General features: G+C 35.6%; 1 protein-coding gene across 1 annotated transcript in view; it reads left to right on the forward strand.

Moving 5' to 3' along the window:
- LOC133286688 (uncharacterized) overlaps positions 1-17,529 on the forward strand; it is a gene marked incomplete at its 5' end in the record, with an annotated part of 33,719 nt that extends 16,190 nt beyond the window's left edge. Inside the window, 11 exons of the mRNA XM_061484136.1 lie at positions 8,300-8,321; positions 8,426-8,540; positions 8,618-8,734; positions 13,104-13,247; positions 13,559-13,702; positions 14,015-14,158; positions 14,537-14,648; positions 15,017-15,221; positions 15,362-15,553; positions 15,836-16,156; positions 17,151-17,529. Of these exons, the coding sequence (XP_061340120.1) occupies positions 8,300-8,321; positions 8,426-8,540; positions 8,618-8,734; positions 13,104-13,247; positions 13,559-13,702; positions 14,015-14,158; positions 14,537-14,648; positions 15,017-15,221; positions 15,362-15,553; positions 15,836-16,156; positions 17,151-17,412 (1,778 nt within the window). The remainder of the gene's footprint in view (positions 1-8,299; positions 8,322-8,425; positions 8,541-8,617; positions 8,735-13,103; positions 13,248-13,558; positions 13,703-14,014; positions 14,159-14,536; positions 14,649-15,016; positions 15,222-15,361; positions 15,554-15,835; positions 16,157-17,150) is intronic.
- Positions 17,530-18,032: the final 503 nt, after the last annotated feature.

Raw genomic sequence — 18,032 nt, forward strand, 5'->3', positions numbered from 1 at the left:
AAGGTGTCCAATACTTCTGTTAGAATATATTAGATATGATTAGATATGATTAGTATGATTAGATATGATTAGAATCTGTAATTATTCTGATTGTATTAGGTCTGGACCTTTCATATAAGCCCATTAGAGTCTATATATTGTAACCCTCTGAATTAGATCAATACACAACATATTATTTTATATTCAAGTTGGTACCAGAGCTCTTTCGTTCTGGGGACCCTCGCTTCTGCTTAGAAACCTTGTTTTTGCTTTAAAACCTAAGCCCACTGCTTAGGAGTCCTCTTTCTTGCCGTGCGTCCTTCCAGCAAGCCATCTAAGGCTGTAAACAGCCTCTGAGTAATTTTTCCAAACGCGTCAGCACCTCCGACGGTCACCGGAACCACCGCCCGCCACCAGAATCACTGTTCAGGCCACCGGAGACTTTTTCTGGCGAATTTTCCGACCAAACTTCACGCGATCAGGACCGTCTCTTCCCGGCGACCAGGTCTGTGGAGGTCCGGTCAGCAATGCACCTCTCACGCGCCTCCAAGCTCCTCTGCGCGTGGGCCTCACGCGCCACCTTCTGCCGGCGCGTGAGCCCTTTTCCGACGGCTTTTTCCGGCCGGTCTTGGACAGAGAAGCTCGCCTTCTCCTGCTCTTTCTGGATCTGTGGTTGTTTTGGTGTCGGTCTGACTTTTTGCGCGCACCCCTTGATCAGTGATCAGGTTCGTTCCTATTTACTCGGTTTATATCTTTCTGATTTCTTATTATGGCAGCAAATGGTTCTGTTCATTCGGAGGTCAATTCTCCACCTCCTCCTGTCAAAAGTTCTCCCAATATCATCTCTACCAATGTTGGGTCCATTACCTCTTCAAAATTGAAGGGTTCTGTTAATTACAAGAACTGGGCCACCTCTGTTCGAGTTTGGTTCTTTGGACAAGGACATGGGAGCCACCTCACGACTAAGTCTACTGATGTTCCTAAGGAGGAAAAGTCTGATTGAGAAAAGATAGACAACCAGCTTCTGAGCATCCTCTGGCAATCTATTGATCCAGTTGTCTTGGACATCTTCTATTCATTTCAAACTTGTACTGAAGTGTGGCAGGAAGCAAAAAACCTCTATACTAATGATGTTCAGCAGCTCTATTTCATCATCTCTCAGTTTATGGAACTGAGCAAATCATCTGACGTTCAGATGGAGACATATGTTGGCAAGAGTCGATCTTTGATGCAGGCATATTTGGATATGTTACCTTACCCTACTGATGCTACTGCATATCGGAAACAGGTGGAACGCCTCTTTATGGTTGCCACACTGTCTGGCCTCCCTGAAGAATATGATAATGTTCGGGATACTATCTTGACTAGTGGGGAGCCTGATCTTTCAATGACGTATCAGCGTCTTCTGAATCTGAATAAGAAATCTGCTCCTGCATCATCTTCTGCTGTTGATTCTACTGCTCTAGTTTCCCGTACTGACTTTCGCGGGAACATTGGAGGTGGACGTGGTCGTGGTAGAGGCCCGGGAGGACGTGCTCCAGGAGCCCCAGGAGGGCGTGACCCAGAAGGCCTAGTCGGATGTGTTCAGCGACCTCGTTGTAATTACTGTCAGCAACTTGGTCATTATGAGGAACGTTGCTACACAAAGTACCCTCACCTACGACCTTCTTATGCTGCTAATATAGCTCAATCGGATTTTGCTTCAAATGGTACAGTCTCTCTCTCCTCTGAAGACTATGCAGCATTCCAGACTCTTCTCAGAAAGGTCTCTCCTCAGTCTCAGGCCTCTGCTTCAAAAACTGGTAATCCCGTTGCTTGTGTTTCTCATTCTGCATCACTTGGCCCTTGGATATTTGACTCAGGTGCTACTGATCACCTCTGTGGTAATAAGGTACCCTTTTCATCCCTTACATATTCTGATAGCTTACCCTCTTTTACCCTTGCTGATGGCACTAAGGCTCCTGTTCATGGAATTGGACCAATCTGTCCAACCTCTTCATTGACCTTAACATCTGTCTATTACATTCCTAACATCCCTTACAATTTAATATCTGTTAGTAAATTGATCAACTCTCTTAACTGTATTGTCACTTTCTCAAATCATTCTGTTTCTGTGCAGGATCCGGGTACGGGGAAGACGATTGGAGTGGGCCGTGAGTCACGGGGTCTGTTCTACCTGGTTGTGCCGAGTCCTTCCGTTGCTTGTTCTCTCACAGAATCTCCACAACTCATCCATAGTCGCCTCGGGCATCCTAGTCTTTCCAAGTTACAGAAGATGGTTCCTCTTTTGTCCGGTCTTCAGACTTTAGATTGTCAGTCATGTCAGCAAGGAAAGCACATACGCTCCTCCTTCGCTAATCGAGTCAATAAACGAGCTGATGCTCCTTTTTCAATTATTCATTCAGATATTTGGGGTCCTAGTCGTAGTGTGTATGTTTTAGGTTTTCGGTATTTTGTTACCTTTATTGATGATTTTTCTTGTTGTACTTGGATCTCTTTAATGAAAAACCGTTCTGAGTAGTTTTCTATTTATCAAAAATTTTCTGCTGAAATTCATATTCAATTTGGTGCCTCTGTTCGTATTTTACGTAGTGATAATGCTAAGGAATATGTTTCTGTGGACTTTTCTAATTTCTTAGCCAAACAGGGTACTTTACACCAAACTACTTGTCCTCACACTCCACAACAAAATGGAGTAGCTGAACGTAAGAATAGACACCTCATTGAGACTGCACGGACTCTTCTTATTCACATGTGTGTTCCTCTTCACTTCTGGGCCGATGCAGTCCTTGCCTCTTCTTTTCTCATCAACCGTATGCCTTCATCTGTGCTTGATAATGACATTCCTTATCACTTATTGCTTCCAGATGTTCCTCTCTATCCTCTATCCCCACATGTCTTTGGTTGTACCTGTTTTGTTCATGATCTCACCCCTGGTAAGGACAAGTTAACATCCAAAGCCTTTAAATGTATTTTTCTTGGTTATTCTCGTCTTCAAAAGTGTTATCGTTGTTATTCTCCAGATCTTAAGCGTTACTTAGTTTCCGCTGATGTCACTTTTCTTGATCAACAACCCTTTCATTCTATCCCATCTCAGTTGTCACAGGTTGATTATGTTCTTCATGTCCCTTTTCTTGACTTGTCTTTGTCAGCTGCAGGTACTTCTATTCCAGATAAGCAACCTATTGCTTCAATTCCTGCGGACCGTCCATTTCTCACTTATCAGCGTCGTAAAACTGTGCCTCCTGTCGACTCAACTCCTGCTGACTCATTGCCCCCCTGCAGTTGATTCTTCCCCTCCGGATCCTTCACCAGAGGCTCTTCATATTGCTCAAAGAAAAGGTACACGTACTACTCGTAACCCTTATCCTCTTTATACCTTTTTGAGCTATGACCGTCTTTCTTCACCTCATTTCACCTTTGTTTCTAGTCTTTCTTCTATTTCTATTCCTAAAACCACAGGTGAAGCACTTTCCCATCCAGGGTGGCGCCAAGCGATGCTTGATGAGATGATTGCACTTCATTCCAATGGCACTTGGGACCTTGTTTCTGCTCCTCCAGAGAAGTCTATAGTTGGTTGTCGCTGGGTGTTTACTGTAAAAGTTGGACCTGATGGTCATGTTGATCGACTCAAGGCACGCCTAGTTGCCAAGGGTTTTACTCAAATCTTTGGCCTTGATTATGGCGATACATTCTCTCCGGTCGCTAAGATGGCGTCAGTCCGCCTATTTCTTGCCCTTGCTGCTGTTCGTCACTGGCCACTCCTTCAACTTGACATCAAAAATGCCTTTTTCATGGTGATTTGCAAGAGGAAGTTTACATGGAGCAACCACCTGGTTTTGTTGCTCAGGGGGAGTCTGGAAAAGTGTCTCGTTTTCGAAAATCCTTATATGGTCTCAAGCAATCTCCTCAAGCATGGTTCAGTCACTTCAGTTCTGCCGTTCAGGCGTTTGGCTTAATCCGCAGTAAAGTTGATCATTCTGTATTTTATAGGATTACATCTCCTGACAAGTGCATCTATTATTTAGTCTATGTTGACGACATCATTCTCACCGGAAGTGATCAAGACGGAATTCGTCAGTTAAAACAGCATTTATTCAGTGCATTTCAAACAAAGGACCTTGGGAAGCTGCGTTACTTCTTGGGAATTGAGGTGGCGCAATCTAGACAAGGCATTTCTATTTGTCAAAGGAAGTATGCCTTGGATATCCTCGAAGAAACTGGTATGTTGGGGAGTAAACCGATTGATACACTCATGGATCCTAATGTCAAGTTATTACCCGGACAGGGGGAGCAGTTATCTGATCCTGGACGTTATCGGAGGCTGATTGGGAAGCTCAATTATCTTACTGTGACTAGGCCAGATATTTCTTTCGCTGTTAGTACGGCTAGTCAGTTCCTTGATTCCCCTTGTGAATCACATTGGGTTGCTGCTGTGAGGATCCTCCGATACATCAAAGGAGCACTAGGAAAAGGTTTGCTGTATTCAGATCAGGGAAATACAGAAATTTGTGGTTATTCAGATGCTGATTGGGCAGGATCACCCTCGGACAGGCGCTCTACTTCCGGCTATTGTGTCTTCTTTGGAGGAAACTTAATTTCGTGGAAGAGCAAGAAACAACCTGTAGTTGCTCGGTCTAGTGCAGAAGCTGAGTATCGTGCAATGGCAAATACTACCTGTGAGTTAATCTGGTTAAAGCAGTTGATTCAGGAGCTTCATCTTTGTGAACAGAAACAACCCATGACACTCTTCTGTGATAATCAAGTTGCGCTACATATATCCTCTAATCCTGTCTTTCATGAGAGGACCAAACATATAGAGATTGATTGTCACTTCATTCGAGAAAAGATTCAATCAGGAGAAATCAAGACTGCTTTCGTCAACTCCTCTAATCAACTAGCGGATGTCTTCACTAAAGCTCTTAGAGGTCCTCGGGTTCAATACATTTGTGACAAGCTTGGTGCTCACAATATATACGCACCAGCTTGAGGGGGAGTGTTAGAATATATTAGATATGATTAGATATGATTAGTTTGATTAGATATGATTAGAGTCTGTAATTATTCTGATTGTATTAGGTCTGGGCCTTTCATATAAGTCCATTAGAGTCTCTATATATTGTAACTCTCTGAATTAGATCAATACACAACATATTATTTTATATTCAAGTACTTCAAAATCCATCTTCTTATAAATGAATCCCGTGGCCGCCTTCTCATCGAATAAACTAATCGAAGCACTTTCATAAAAAGAAGAGCACACTTAAAGCAAATGTCAACGTTTTTCCAAAATTCATTGTTCATAGCCACATTCTTTTCTCCATCAGCAACTCTCCATCAGGTTCATAATTTGTCTGTCATAACTTGGATATCATTTTTTCACCAACCTGATTAACCACTTCATCAATCATCTTAAAAAATTTGTAAGCTTACGAACACGATTCCCATTAGGGTATTCACTCAAAAATTTATTATTGTTCTCCTTTTTTTATCAGTCCACCCTTCAATCGGTATTAGGCATCCCATTTTCTTCCATTGAGCTCTGTATTCTTAATAGTTGCCATTGCCATATTATATTGTTTCTTCAAACATTTGACTCTGCACTCATAGTAGGATGGTGGCTTGAAACCCAATCAATGTCTTGAAATAGATTCAAAACTGTCAAGACATGCCTCCTCTCTCATATTTTTCTTAAGTATGGTGTTGATGGTTGTTTGAGTAGTTGTTCTACTTTCCTTGAAAATACTACATCCATCTTTATCCCATTTTCTTTTTTCAATTCCAATACTAGACTCTTCTTGTTGTTGTTGTGTGATAGTCTTAGACTTTTTTTAATATTTTTTCTTGCAATCTAGCTATAATATTTAACATTTCGTTCTTTACTTCTTCAGGCATCGCTCTACACGCATAAACATTATATTGTATTTCTGTCAAATGATGTTGTGGTCGTTAATTACCTCTGCTCACTACCGTCTCATAATATTTGCATTGTACTTTTCTTACATCTCCCTCAATTGAAAGCCTATAGCAACTCACAACCAACCACTTTCACAGAGGTCCTGATTGAACCACCATCGCAAAGGTCCTGTAATCCTGATGCAAGTAGCCAAACCAACCACCATCGCACGACCTAGTCTAGTTGCAACAGCCAATAATAGCAAGTCAAATGGAGAAGTCACAAGGCAAAGAAGTCTCAATCGCAATTGCAAATTACAAGATTAGAGTCTTTGAAAATGTTTTTAATCAATTTCAAGTCGTGGGTAACAAAAACGGGTTCTGTGTGCTGAGATTTTTTCCTGAATGAGAAACACTGTGGGATCGCACAATCACACTCATCTTAAGAGTTACACATCGAACCTCGCTCAATCACACCGATCTTAAGAGTTACACATCGAACCTCGCTCAATCACACCGATCTTAAGAGTTATACATTGAACCCATTCATCTTGCTAGGATTACGATCCTAGTTGCAATTTGGACCGATTGGATGTAAAAAATTATAGGATCGGACGATCGTATGATTTAAAACTTGATTTTGACTTGTAACCTTTGGATCCAAGATGTGATAGAGGAGAAACATTTACAGGTTAGCAAATTCCTCACTGACTCGAATTAATTTGTCATGATGACCAAGATTGTTTCTACAAAGAAGTTCAAAGATTGTTGCGAACGAGACAAGGTGGTAATTCGCTCTAATTAATTTGAAAATAGGGAGATTTGCTGGAGTTATTTCTCCTTAATTAGATGCAACATTGGACTATGAAAGGTTAATGACTTTTCAACTTTCCATGCATGGGAAAAAGAAAAGACCTCATGGAAAAATGAAAGGTTACATTGAAATCCTCCTCATTAAAATGAACAACAATTAAGGGCATGGAAGAGAACCTTCCTATCCATCTACAAATAGAGGAGGAGAAGACTTGGAGCACCAAGCAAGAGAAATCCTATTTGAGAGAGAGAGAGAGACTATTAGTAATCCATCCTTCTGTTGGATGAAAATTTGAGTAAACCTCTAAATTTTATACCAGAGAGAAATACCCTCTGTAATCCTATTTTCATAGTGAACGTTTTTTCTTGGAATTGGTCTCGTGATTTTTATTCATTACATTAATGGGGTTTTCCACGTTAAAAAAGTTATGTGTTCTTCATTTGTACTCTTATCTCCTCTTTGGCTTATTTGTAAAAGTAGAGAAAAGCAATTTTTCCCGATAGTGATATCAAAGCCCTTAGATCAAGGGTACTGTAAGAATCAAGAATGGAGGCTAGTGTCATATTGCTAGCCCTCTGTGGTTTACCATTGGAATATTTTTCTGATCAAGATAAGACTTTGGGCTTACTCCCTATTCTCAAGCTGAACACGGTTTTCTGGCAAGCAGCCCTTAATATGCCTCTTCCTTGTTCCCCTTGCACTTGGATCCTAGAGTGCCAATCGCGCTGATATGTTAAGGGCTACCTCCTTTCCGGTAAGCAAATCTCATCCCAGTTAGATAGGATATTTTATATTGAGAATTCACCACTCACTTTATTAGTAGGACTTGCAGGCGGATGTTTTCATTAAGTTCTTGAGTGTTCTAGGACAAGTTACATGTGTTAAACTTGGTGCATCTAACGTGTTTGTTTGATTTGAGGAGGAGTATTTGAATGTGATAAAATAGTGACTAAATTCATTATATAGACTAACCAAATCATATAATTATGGTAAGTAGGATTTTATTTTATTTTTAAGTTTTGCCTTTATTACCTCTTGTCTATTTATATAATTCAGTCTCCATGGTGTAGTCGAACACATGAATTATATAATTTCTCTCTCATTTTGTCTTCCTAACAGAACACGTAGAATTGAACAGCGATAGTGGTGCATTTTAATTGTTTGAAATATATCGCTAAGATTAAACTGGAAATAAATTTTATATCCTATAAGTAAGGAGTCTTAAAAAATATTTATGTAAAATGGATTTTATATGATAATCAATTTTATTATTTTCATTCTTCATTAACAACTGAAAAATGTGAAACAACTTATCGTCTGTTCTTCTGTTGTTTGCATTTGTTTTTGTTTGGTTGATTTTAACGCTTTACAAGTTTAAAGATTAAGTCAAGATGTGCATGAGAAAGTTGCATACTTGAAATTAAGGATAATTTTATTTAGTTAACACTACAAAAAAAGAAACTCCCTTCCCTCGTGTAAAAAAATCGGAAGGTAAAATCTTCGTTAGTTGATGATATGCTTATGCTGTGAATAATATGTTACTTTAGATCAGAAATTAATTTTGACTGCAAAGTGAATTAAATCTGACCAATGTAGTTTCTTTGTTAATAGGAGAAGCTCGAATCATATGCAGGTTAGTTGTACATATTATTTGTAAACTTTGTCCCCCAAAGTTATATAATCCTCTAAAATCGTCACTTCTCAAAATTTATTACCGCTGTTTGTTTGATTTTAAAGGCCAATAGATATCCCAGATGAGAATGGATGTGTCCTTTCTGTGGGTGATGAAGATGCAAGTTTGGACATTCATGGTTCATTGTCTTTACCTTTAACTGTGATCGATTCCGGAAAGGTTCTTTGATTATATTTTAAAGTTCATGTTTTCTATACAGTTGAAAGACTTTCTGAATTCAAAGCAATTTATAACAGTTTGTAGCTGTTGAAAGCATTGAATGGGACAATCGACTTAATAAGAAACAGCAGAAATCTCCTGCTTCAATTGACTTGCTGGGTCCAAGCCATGTTCAACAACGGGAGGTTGATGGGGTTAGTATATCTTTTCAAAAAATATTTACGTCTCTCGTTAAAAGCTTTTATTGGTGATGTGAATAGTGTCTCAGCTCATTGTATTAGTAATGTCTACAATCATTTTACAGGCTAACTTAATCATGTATTCACAATACTTAAAAATCCATTTATCGATACCATGTGAACCTTTACGCTAAAAAACTTATAGGTGTAAGTTTTTTTTCTTAACACCTCCAAATTTCTAACAATAATAAAATATTCATATAATAGAGATATTGTAAAAAAAAAAGAAAAAATAACATTGAAATTATTTAATAAGATTACATAAATATTGCTAAAACTAAATTAAAATCAATTTGAGGAAATGTTATCGCCGCACCTATAACAAGGACAAAGGAACAAGTGCAAGGCTAACTAAAAGATAATCTTATTCCAAAACATATATATTCAATGTAAATATTTAAAAATTTAAATATAAATTAAGAATCTAAATATATCTAATACTTTTGTAATTCCTAAGCCTAGTTTGAAAAGTTTGAGATGTTATCCTCACTCACTGCCAGCGCCAAACTCAAAATCAATAATTAAACAATCAGCAAAAGCTGGTAATCCCAATCTAGAACACAACGAAGATAGTCATAAGTAAATCAATAATTATAATCAACTCAAAATCAATCAAGGCATTTTATTTAGAATAATTATATCTCAATAAATCAGCATAATCAACTCGATGATATTTTAATGGGAAAAATGTTTCTGCAGTTACTGCAGATAAATTATCTGCATTTATTCACAAAATGACATCGTTTTGGTATTGAAATCTTAAAAAATTATAAATATAAATACTATTATAACCCTGAAATAAATTAAAATTACAAAAACACCATGATTTCCGTCCCAAAACGACGTCGTATTAGGCTTACTGCAGATAAGTTATCTGCAGTAACTGCAGAAAAAGCAAACCCTATTTTAATAAGGATAATCATCAACTAACATATTCGGCACAATATTACATAGATGATAATAATCACAAGTCAAATATTCATCATAATCAAATCAAATATCAAATTCTATTATTAATCATGTTTAAGCTCATTTAGTATATTTACTGGGAAGAGAACCATGGTAGACCTAGAGATCCTGCTAGTCTACCCTATGACTCGAATATCTTGCCATTCACATATCAACAATTTGGCCATTATCAAAAACATCTTTTCCTAGTGTACACACCTCTTCCCAAAGTTGCTACTAGTATCCGGATATCCTGTCAGATACCACTTTGAGAAGAACAGATAATCTCTGTCCACATCGTATAAATATATCGGAGGCATAAACCCAAAGGTTATGTTTATCACTTTGGGAGGTACCATCCTAAAGCTATCCTCCCACTATTAATTAATCACAATCACACATAATTTCAATTCAATCATAAATCTCTTATTTAGAAAGTTTCCTTAAGGTGGTGTTTGGTTGAGGGGTTTTTGAAATTATCCCATGCAAATGAAGTTGGCATTCTGGAAAGCACTTGTTTGGTTGACAGAGAAATGGCTGAATACCTAGGCAAGCATGATGCATAGCATTTTCAATTTTGTGAAAGAATGCTAGACTTTGGCACTGTTTAAAAAGCATTGTTGGAGGTGGTTTTATTATGATAGCCGGCTAAACCACATGGCCCCACAACAAATCAGACCATTATACGCCACAACAAATCGATCCTTTTCAATTTTAACAAGAATGCTTTGGAACCACTTACATGCCCTGCCAGGCCCTGATATGAAAAGGAGGAAGCGGATCTGCGCATTGAGTATTGACCGACAATTCTTTTTTTTTTTCATTTCCTTTTATATTAACCTCCCACGCATCCTTCTTTGTCTCTCTGCTCTCCTTTTTTGAATTTGCAACAAATTGAAGATGATGTCGAAACATAAATCATGGTATAAAAAAAGAGTAAATGAAATAGAAATAGATAAAGAAATGGTGGGTTCCTTCGTTTTTATGATTCCTTTTTAAACGGAAAGGAAACGAAAGACGAAACATAAATCATGGATCCACTAAGCCCTCTCGGGGACTTGCTTAACTTAAGAATAAGAAAGAGGAATAACTAATTATTGGACGATACATAGACTTTACAGTTATTTTAAAAACAGGGACATTTTTGTAATTGCCACTTATTTTTCCATATATATTTTACCTCAAACCAAACATAGACTTTATAAATCTTACCTAATTTGCCCGGTTAAATTTTTTCCAACCAAACAATTTTTTTTACTTTTTTCTATCAAACCCACTTTCCAACCATTTTTCCTATCAATTACATTTTCCTAATATTCAAAAAATTTCTCCTCAACCAAACACCCCCTAAAAGCATCATAATTTCATAATTTGTATAATTATTCAATAAGATCCATATACATAATCAATTTTCATATCATAATCATAGTTTCCAAATTTATTCATATATCGCACATAATCATAATTTTCAAAATAATAAAATTTTCTAAAATATTCTAATTATCACATGTAGTGATTTAAATTTAAAAATTACATATATATATATATATATATATATATATATATAAAAATGTTCACGCAAAACTAACCTAAGAACACCTAGGGATTAAGATTACATCCAAGAAAATAATTATGTAATTAATCTTGTGATTTCCTATAAATTAAGATTAAACACAACAAAATTCCCAATAATGTTCATATATAAAAGAAGATCATGAAAATAAAATAATTAAACATATTGAGAAAATTTAGAAATTAACCTAATGGGTCTTTACATCAAAAGTATCTTAAGGTTGATCTAAACTTATTAAATCACACTATTAATATATTAGGTTCCCTAATTTAGTAAATTTTAAAGTATCTTCAAATAAATCAAAATATTAGTCAATTTTTCACAAAATAATTAATTATAAAAATATTTAACATGTTAATATATTGATAAATTTATGTCACTAACAGTCGCATTTTATGTTATTCAACAATGTAAAGAAGAAGGTATATAAATAATTTGTAAGAAGATAAAAATATATATATAATATTAATTATTTAAAAAAAATTAATACTCTGAGGATTAGAATTTACGTGTAACAAATTTCAAATAAAACAACCTGTAATTGTATAAATAATTCAATTATTTTCTATATGTATAAATGAAATCCAATAAAATTTCCAACAATATAATTATCTTATAATATCTTTAAAATAAATTTCGAATAAAACTATCCTAGGATTTCTTTTTTTTTGGAAATAACTATCCTAGGATTTCTTAAGCATCGAGAATACATCAAACAAGATTCATAAAGCTAGATTATGACTTTCTAGGGATTAGGATTACATATACCGAATTTCATACAATTATAACCTATGATTCTCTATGGATTAAGATTACATCAAACCAAAATTCATATCAAGCTACCATATGACTCTCTAGGAATTAGGATTACATCAAACCAAAATTCATATCAAGTTACAATACAATATTTCCTTTTTATTCTTAATTTCTTATGGTTCAGAATATCGCTAACTCATTAGTGACTTTCAATGTTGACTCATCATATCTAATAAAATTACTAATCAAACATGGGATAGGATATTGTTACACCCTAGTTATGTTACACCCATTAGATCGCTTATGTTGATCGAACGGTTATATTTATTTCCATCTTTGTATGGTCATGATTTTCCAAATTTAATATTTTATATTTATTTCTACCTTTGTATGGTTATGATTTCCCATATTTAATCATAACCATACAAAGGTAGAAATAAATATAAAATATTAAATTTGGAAAATCATGACCATACAAAGATGGAAATAAATATAACTGTTGGATCAACATAAGCGATCTACCGGTGAGATTGACTGGGTGTCACATGGGTGTAACATAACTTGGGTGTCACAATATCCTATCCCATCAAACATTACTAATCAAACATTAATGCATAAATGACCAATCAATTAATAATTCAAACAATCACAATTTATCATCTAATCCTAATAATATATATATATAGAGAGAGAGAGAGACACACACACACACATTATTATTATTACTACTAATTTATAATTTATTACTATTATTAATTTATTGTATTATAAATTACTATTATTTTTCATATTACATTTTTTTATTAGTATAATTAAATCCATTTTTTTTAAAAAAAAATGTTAAATCCTGTCTTATAAAGTTTTACCATTTTTATGAAAAACTCTATAGTCTCTGAAATTAAAAAAGATAAGACATAGTTTTTGAAATTGAAAGCTAAGACATAGTAAGTGTATCAGAGTATTCAGTATATTTGTAGTTATTATTTTTTACCTATATCATTCACTACATGTCTCTCATTCTCTTCCTTTGGTGGGATTTGTGTGCAGGTTCCCGGTATCAAAATGCCAAAAGGGAAGAATGATGTTTGTCAAACTCCATCCTCAGATAAGAGTATTCTGCACCCGCAGGACCTACCATCATTTAATCAAGAAAATAACATAATGATCTCCGTAGTAAATAATTGTGCAAAGGTATCAGAAATGAATTCTGCTTTGTTCGTTTTTGTTCTCGGATATAAATGGTTTGGATGTTTGTGTTTCGTCATGTTCCAAAATTCATTATACCAATAAACTTGTTTAATAGTGTCTGAGTCTTAAGGTTGTTTAATAGTGCTTGAGGGTTTCAAAATATGTATTCCAATAAATTATGGGACTTCTTGCTTTGAAGCTGCTCATACGCAATATATCGAGCTATGTCTGAATGAATTTTAAGATTGTAACGTTTTTGTCTTTGCTAGATTTTGGTCCAGCTCGGAGTTATAATTGGTGGGATTTGTGTGCAGGTTCCTGGTATCAAAATGCCAAAAGGGAAGAATGATGTTTGTCAAACTCCATCCTCAGAAAAGAGTATTCTGCACCTGCAGGACCTACCATCGTTTAATCAAGAAAATAACTTAATGATCTCCGATGTAAATAATGATGACATGGTATCAGAAATGAATTCTGCTTTGTTCTTTTTAGTCTTCAGATATAAATGGTTTGGGTGTGAACTTGGATGGATATTTGTGTTTCTCAGGTTTCAAAATTCATGATAACTTCTTTAACAGTGCCTCAGTGTTAAGGTTGTTTAATAGAGTCTGAAGGTTTCAAAATACGTATTCTAGTAAATTAGGGGACTTATTGCTTTGAATCTGCTCATACAATATACCGAGCTATGTCTGAATGTTAAGGTTGTAAAGTTTTGTCTTTACTAGATTTTGGTCCAGCTCTGAATTATAGCTGGCGGGATTCGTGTGCAGGTTTCTGGTATCAAAATACCAGAAGGGAAGAATGATGTTGGTCAAACTCCATCGGCAGATAAGACTATTATGCACCTGCAGGACCTACCATCATTTAATCAAGAAAATAACTTAATGATCTCCGTAGTAGATAATGGTGTCCAGGTATATCAGTAATGAATTCTGTTTTGTTCGTTTTTGCTCTCAGATATAAATGGTTTGGATGTGAAAGTGGAAGGATATTTGTGTTTAGTTATGTTTCAAAATTCATGATAACGGTGAACTTGTTTAATAGTGGTGTCATAGATTAACTAAATATGCTGAAAACTTAAGTTGTTAGGTGGTAGCCAAGATTGGTTTTATGTCTCTCTAACATGCCTTCTCACAAGAAATTGTGAAGGCTGAAAGTCAAGTGATTTTGTATTTATTTGGCATAGTAACTTCTTTTGGTTTCAGCAAATTAATGGTTTATGATTTAGTAATGTCTATTTCAATAAATCTCATATTTTGTCACAACTTGAGTTCGTCTTGATTTCTTTGTAGAAACTTGAAGGCATACTCAGACTTGGGGAGAAAATTCATAGAATAGAAAGTCATCTTAATAATTTGAATGAGCTAAAGGCTGAAACTGACCAAGAGATGCTGCAGCTGCTAGGTTCTCATTCTCTCCCTGTCTTATAAACGTACATGCATACAACTTTCTAGTTTTTAAATTTTATAATGTGAGATATGTGCTTAGATTAGCTATTAGCAAAAAATAAATATATAGTTATATTACTATCATGTTGTATTATTTTTAACAGTTATCAGATCAAGATAAGACAGGAAGTAATTAAGATTTAAAGATCATATTCACCGAATATGACTTTTTTGCATTTGACGTCTTTTTGTCCTGTGAGTTATATCTGTAGATCTAATTGTGGATTTATTATGATTGTTTTCTTCTGTTAACACAATAGACTACTAAGTGATCAAATAAAGAAATGACGTTGTCGATAGTTTGTGTCTGTCTTAATTGCACAGAGAAGGTTCAACCCTATCAATTGGGCGATCTGGACTCTTTCTCTACCAAAGACGAATTGACTACAAAAATTGGAAGTATGGAAAACTCAGCAGCTGGTGTCTTGAGTACACTTTCTATGCACCAAAACCCACAGAACTATTTCATGGAAGATATTATAGGTATCGTTGCCCTCCTTGGAACCGTTCAGAGTCCTGAGCTTAGCAGGTCGAGTAATGTTTCACTCCCCTGCCTCTCCCCTCAGAAAAAAAAAAATGAAAATTCTTCCATTTCAATGCATTGATAAAGAATAAAACGTTTTTAAATCTATTTTACTTCTAAATGTGTTTATGTTAACTTATCTGCAGGATATTAACAGAGTATCTTGGTGAAGATAATATGCTGGCTGTTATTTGTAGATCCTTTGATGCTGCACAATCTCTTGAGAAGTATACACAAAATGGAGAAATTGATTGTGGGTATGCTTTACATGCTGAAGCAGCTTCTCTTGGAAAATCTATAAGCAAGCGTTTCCGTGTTATATGCTTTGAAGATATAAGGTAACACAAAGTTTAACAGTCATGACTGTGATTTTCATTTATATATTATTATATTTTATAAGAGGATGAGTCTGGAAAAGAGTCTTGTGCATCGGGTTTGCTCTTTTATATAATATTTGCGAAGAGGCTGTTTCCAGATTGGAACATGGTCACTACTCCCCTCTTTATATAATATTTTATAATTAAAAAAAAAAAAAAACTATAGGCCAAGGCCTTACGTCGTGGAGCTTTGTTGTTTGTTATTTTTTAAAAGAACAACATGTATATGCATCGGTTTGACAGGCCATACACTGGGTGTTTGCGAGGAAAAGACTTTCAGAGAAAGTTGTGTTTGCCACGTCCTTGCTTGTCAAATGGGAAAACTCCAGCGGGTTTTATTGGTTATGCAGTTAATATGGTTGACCTGGACATCGATCACATGCAGACAAGGACAGCTTTAGGCCATGGGCTTCGGGAGACGGTGCTGTTTAGCCTTTTCAAAAAGCTCCATGTTTACAAAACAAGGGAGAGTATGGTTGCTGCTCGTGCATGTATAGTGGATGGTGCTGTTTCGTTAGATGGTGGTATTTTAAGAGAAAATGCAGTTCTCTCTCTTGGTTATGGGTATCTCTCTCTCTCTCTCTCTCTATATATATGTGTGTGTGGGTGTGATGAATATTCTCCGAAGTTATGCATTTCATCCAGTTTTTTTTGTGTGATAAATATTCTCTTGTGCATCTGGTTTCTTTTGCTCTTATTTTTGCTTAGAGCTCTTTGAAATGTTGTCCTGAACCCATCAATATAAATTTGCATAATTAGCCGGGTCAATGGCATAAATATTACATATTTGGTCACTGGGAGTAAAAGCTGGACAAGTTGTACAAATATGGACCAGATTGTAGATAATTTGTAAAATCGTTTTTCCAACTGCAAGGAAAATCTTTGAGCTCAACAAATATCACTTGAATATTGCCTCTGTCAGTGGGCCCTGTCCTTTTGTCATTACCGCTACATGATTTTATGAGGCTCGAAATAGGTATTGGATAATTTCGTTCTTCTCTGGTGGAGCTAATTGATATAACTCGGGTTTGTTGCTTCTCAGTCTCACAGAACATGAAAATGGACTATTAGCAGGTTGCCTATTAAGCAATCAGTTGAAGAGATGGATGAGAATTTCAGTAATGATATAATATTTTTTCGTTGAAAGATGAAAATCTTATGTTAAAATTTGCAAGTTAGAAGAATTGTTAGCTTTCTCTACCTTATCGTATAACCAAATGTATTTATGGGTTTTTGACTTCTTTGTTAGGGTACAGGGAGAAAAAGGGAATTAATTTACAGTTAAAATGCGTGGAGGTTTCTAGTAGTTTAGGCATAATGTGGTTGGAAAAATGCTATGAACAAACTTTTCAATACTTTATTTTCAATACCTCTTTATTATTGGGTACAATCTTGGCCCTATTAACAGGGTGTGGGCACATGATATTTATGGGGCTATCGAGATTTTACAGTGTTAAAAAGAATGTTAAAGACAGTTTAGCATTTTTATGTTTTTGATTTGTATTAGGATAAGTTATTTGGGTAGAAACATAACCCACCGAACTTGTTCTGGTTTTAGGAATCCTTCAATATGTTTTCGTTGTGTGAATCCGATGGTTCTCAGTCCAGAAACCGGAGAAATCTTGTCACAGATTAAAGGAAAGAAGTCAGATCTGAGGACAATTGAGGAAGAAATCGGAGTATGCAGTAAACGTCGTGAGAAGTATCTAAAGAAATTTACTAAAAAAAAAAAGAGATATCATCAGCTGATGGATAGAATGGAGCATGACAGAGAACTTTTGGATTATAAAACAGGTCAGGGGACAGCTCATAATGTATAGTGTTCTTGCTTGTGAAGTTTCCTGTAGCTGAGAAATGCGATAGGCTTTAAAGCAAAATTATGTGTAAACTTGTTTTTTAATCTTGTTAAACTTTCAGACCATCTGAGAGATGCTTGTTTAGGGTTATGAATATATTATCTTTTGCTCTCTTATTTTTCTAGCGCTCGTAGTGTTTACAGCGTTTTCGTACCCAGTTTTTAATCGACTACAACTTTCGCCCTTTTCCTCTCCAATTCCATCTCTTTCACTCTACAGTTCTGTTCACTCTTACACTGCACAGACAGAATCACTTTCCAACAAAATGAACTTCCAACTTAGCATGCTGGATTTCTCGCTGATTTTTATAGCCTTACACATAGTCGGTCGCAACAAATAAATACCTGTACTATATAATTGTTGCTTATGCCCGGTGTCTGTCTTTTTTATGTAAATAATTTTTGAAATTGTTTCCTTCTTCACCACAGTTCAAAGGTTATTTCTTTGGCTTCACATATTGAGAAGACACTTTGACTCCCTGTTTATTTAGTTAGTAAATGGCAAGAATAGGAGAATGGTGTGAAAACCCTGGGCTAGCAAATCATAAGAATTTGGCTGCAAATATGTTGCTGACGTATAGGTGT

The sequence above is a fragment of the Gastrolobium bilobum genome, unplaced genomic scaffold (assembly GCF_033153095.1).
Source record: "Gastrolobium bilobum isolate Gb01-03AN ecotype WA unplaced genomic scaffold, APGP_CSIRO_Gbil_v1 utg102725, whole genome shotgun sequence".
Taxonomy (NCBI): Eukaryota; Viridiplantae; Streptophyta; class Magnoliopsida; order Fabales; family Fabaceae; genus Gastrolobium; species Gastrolobium bilobum.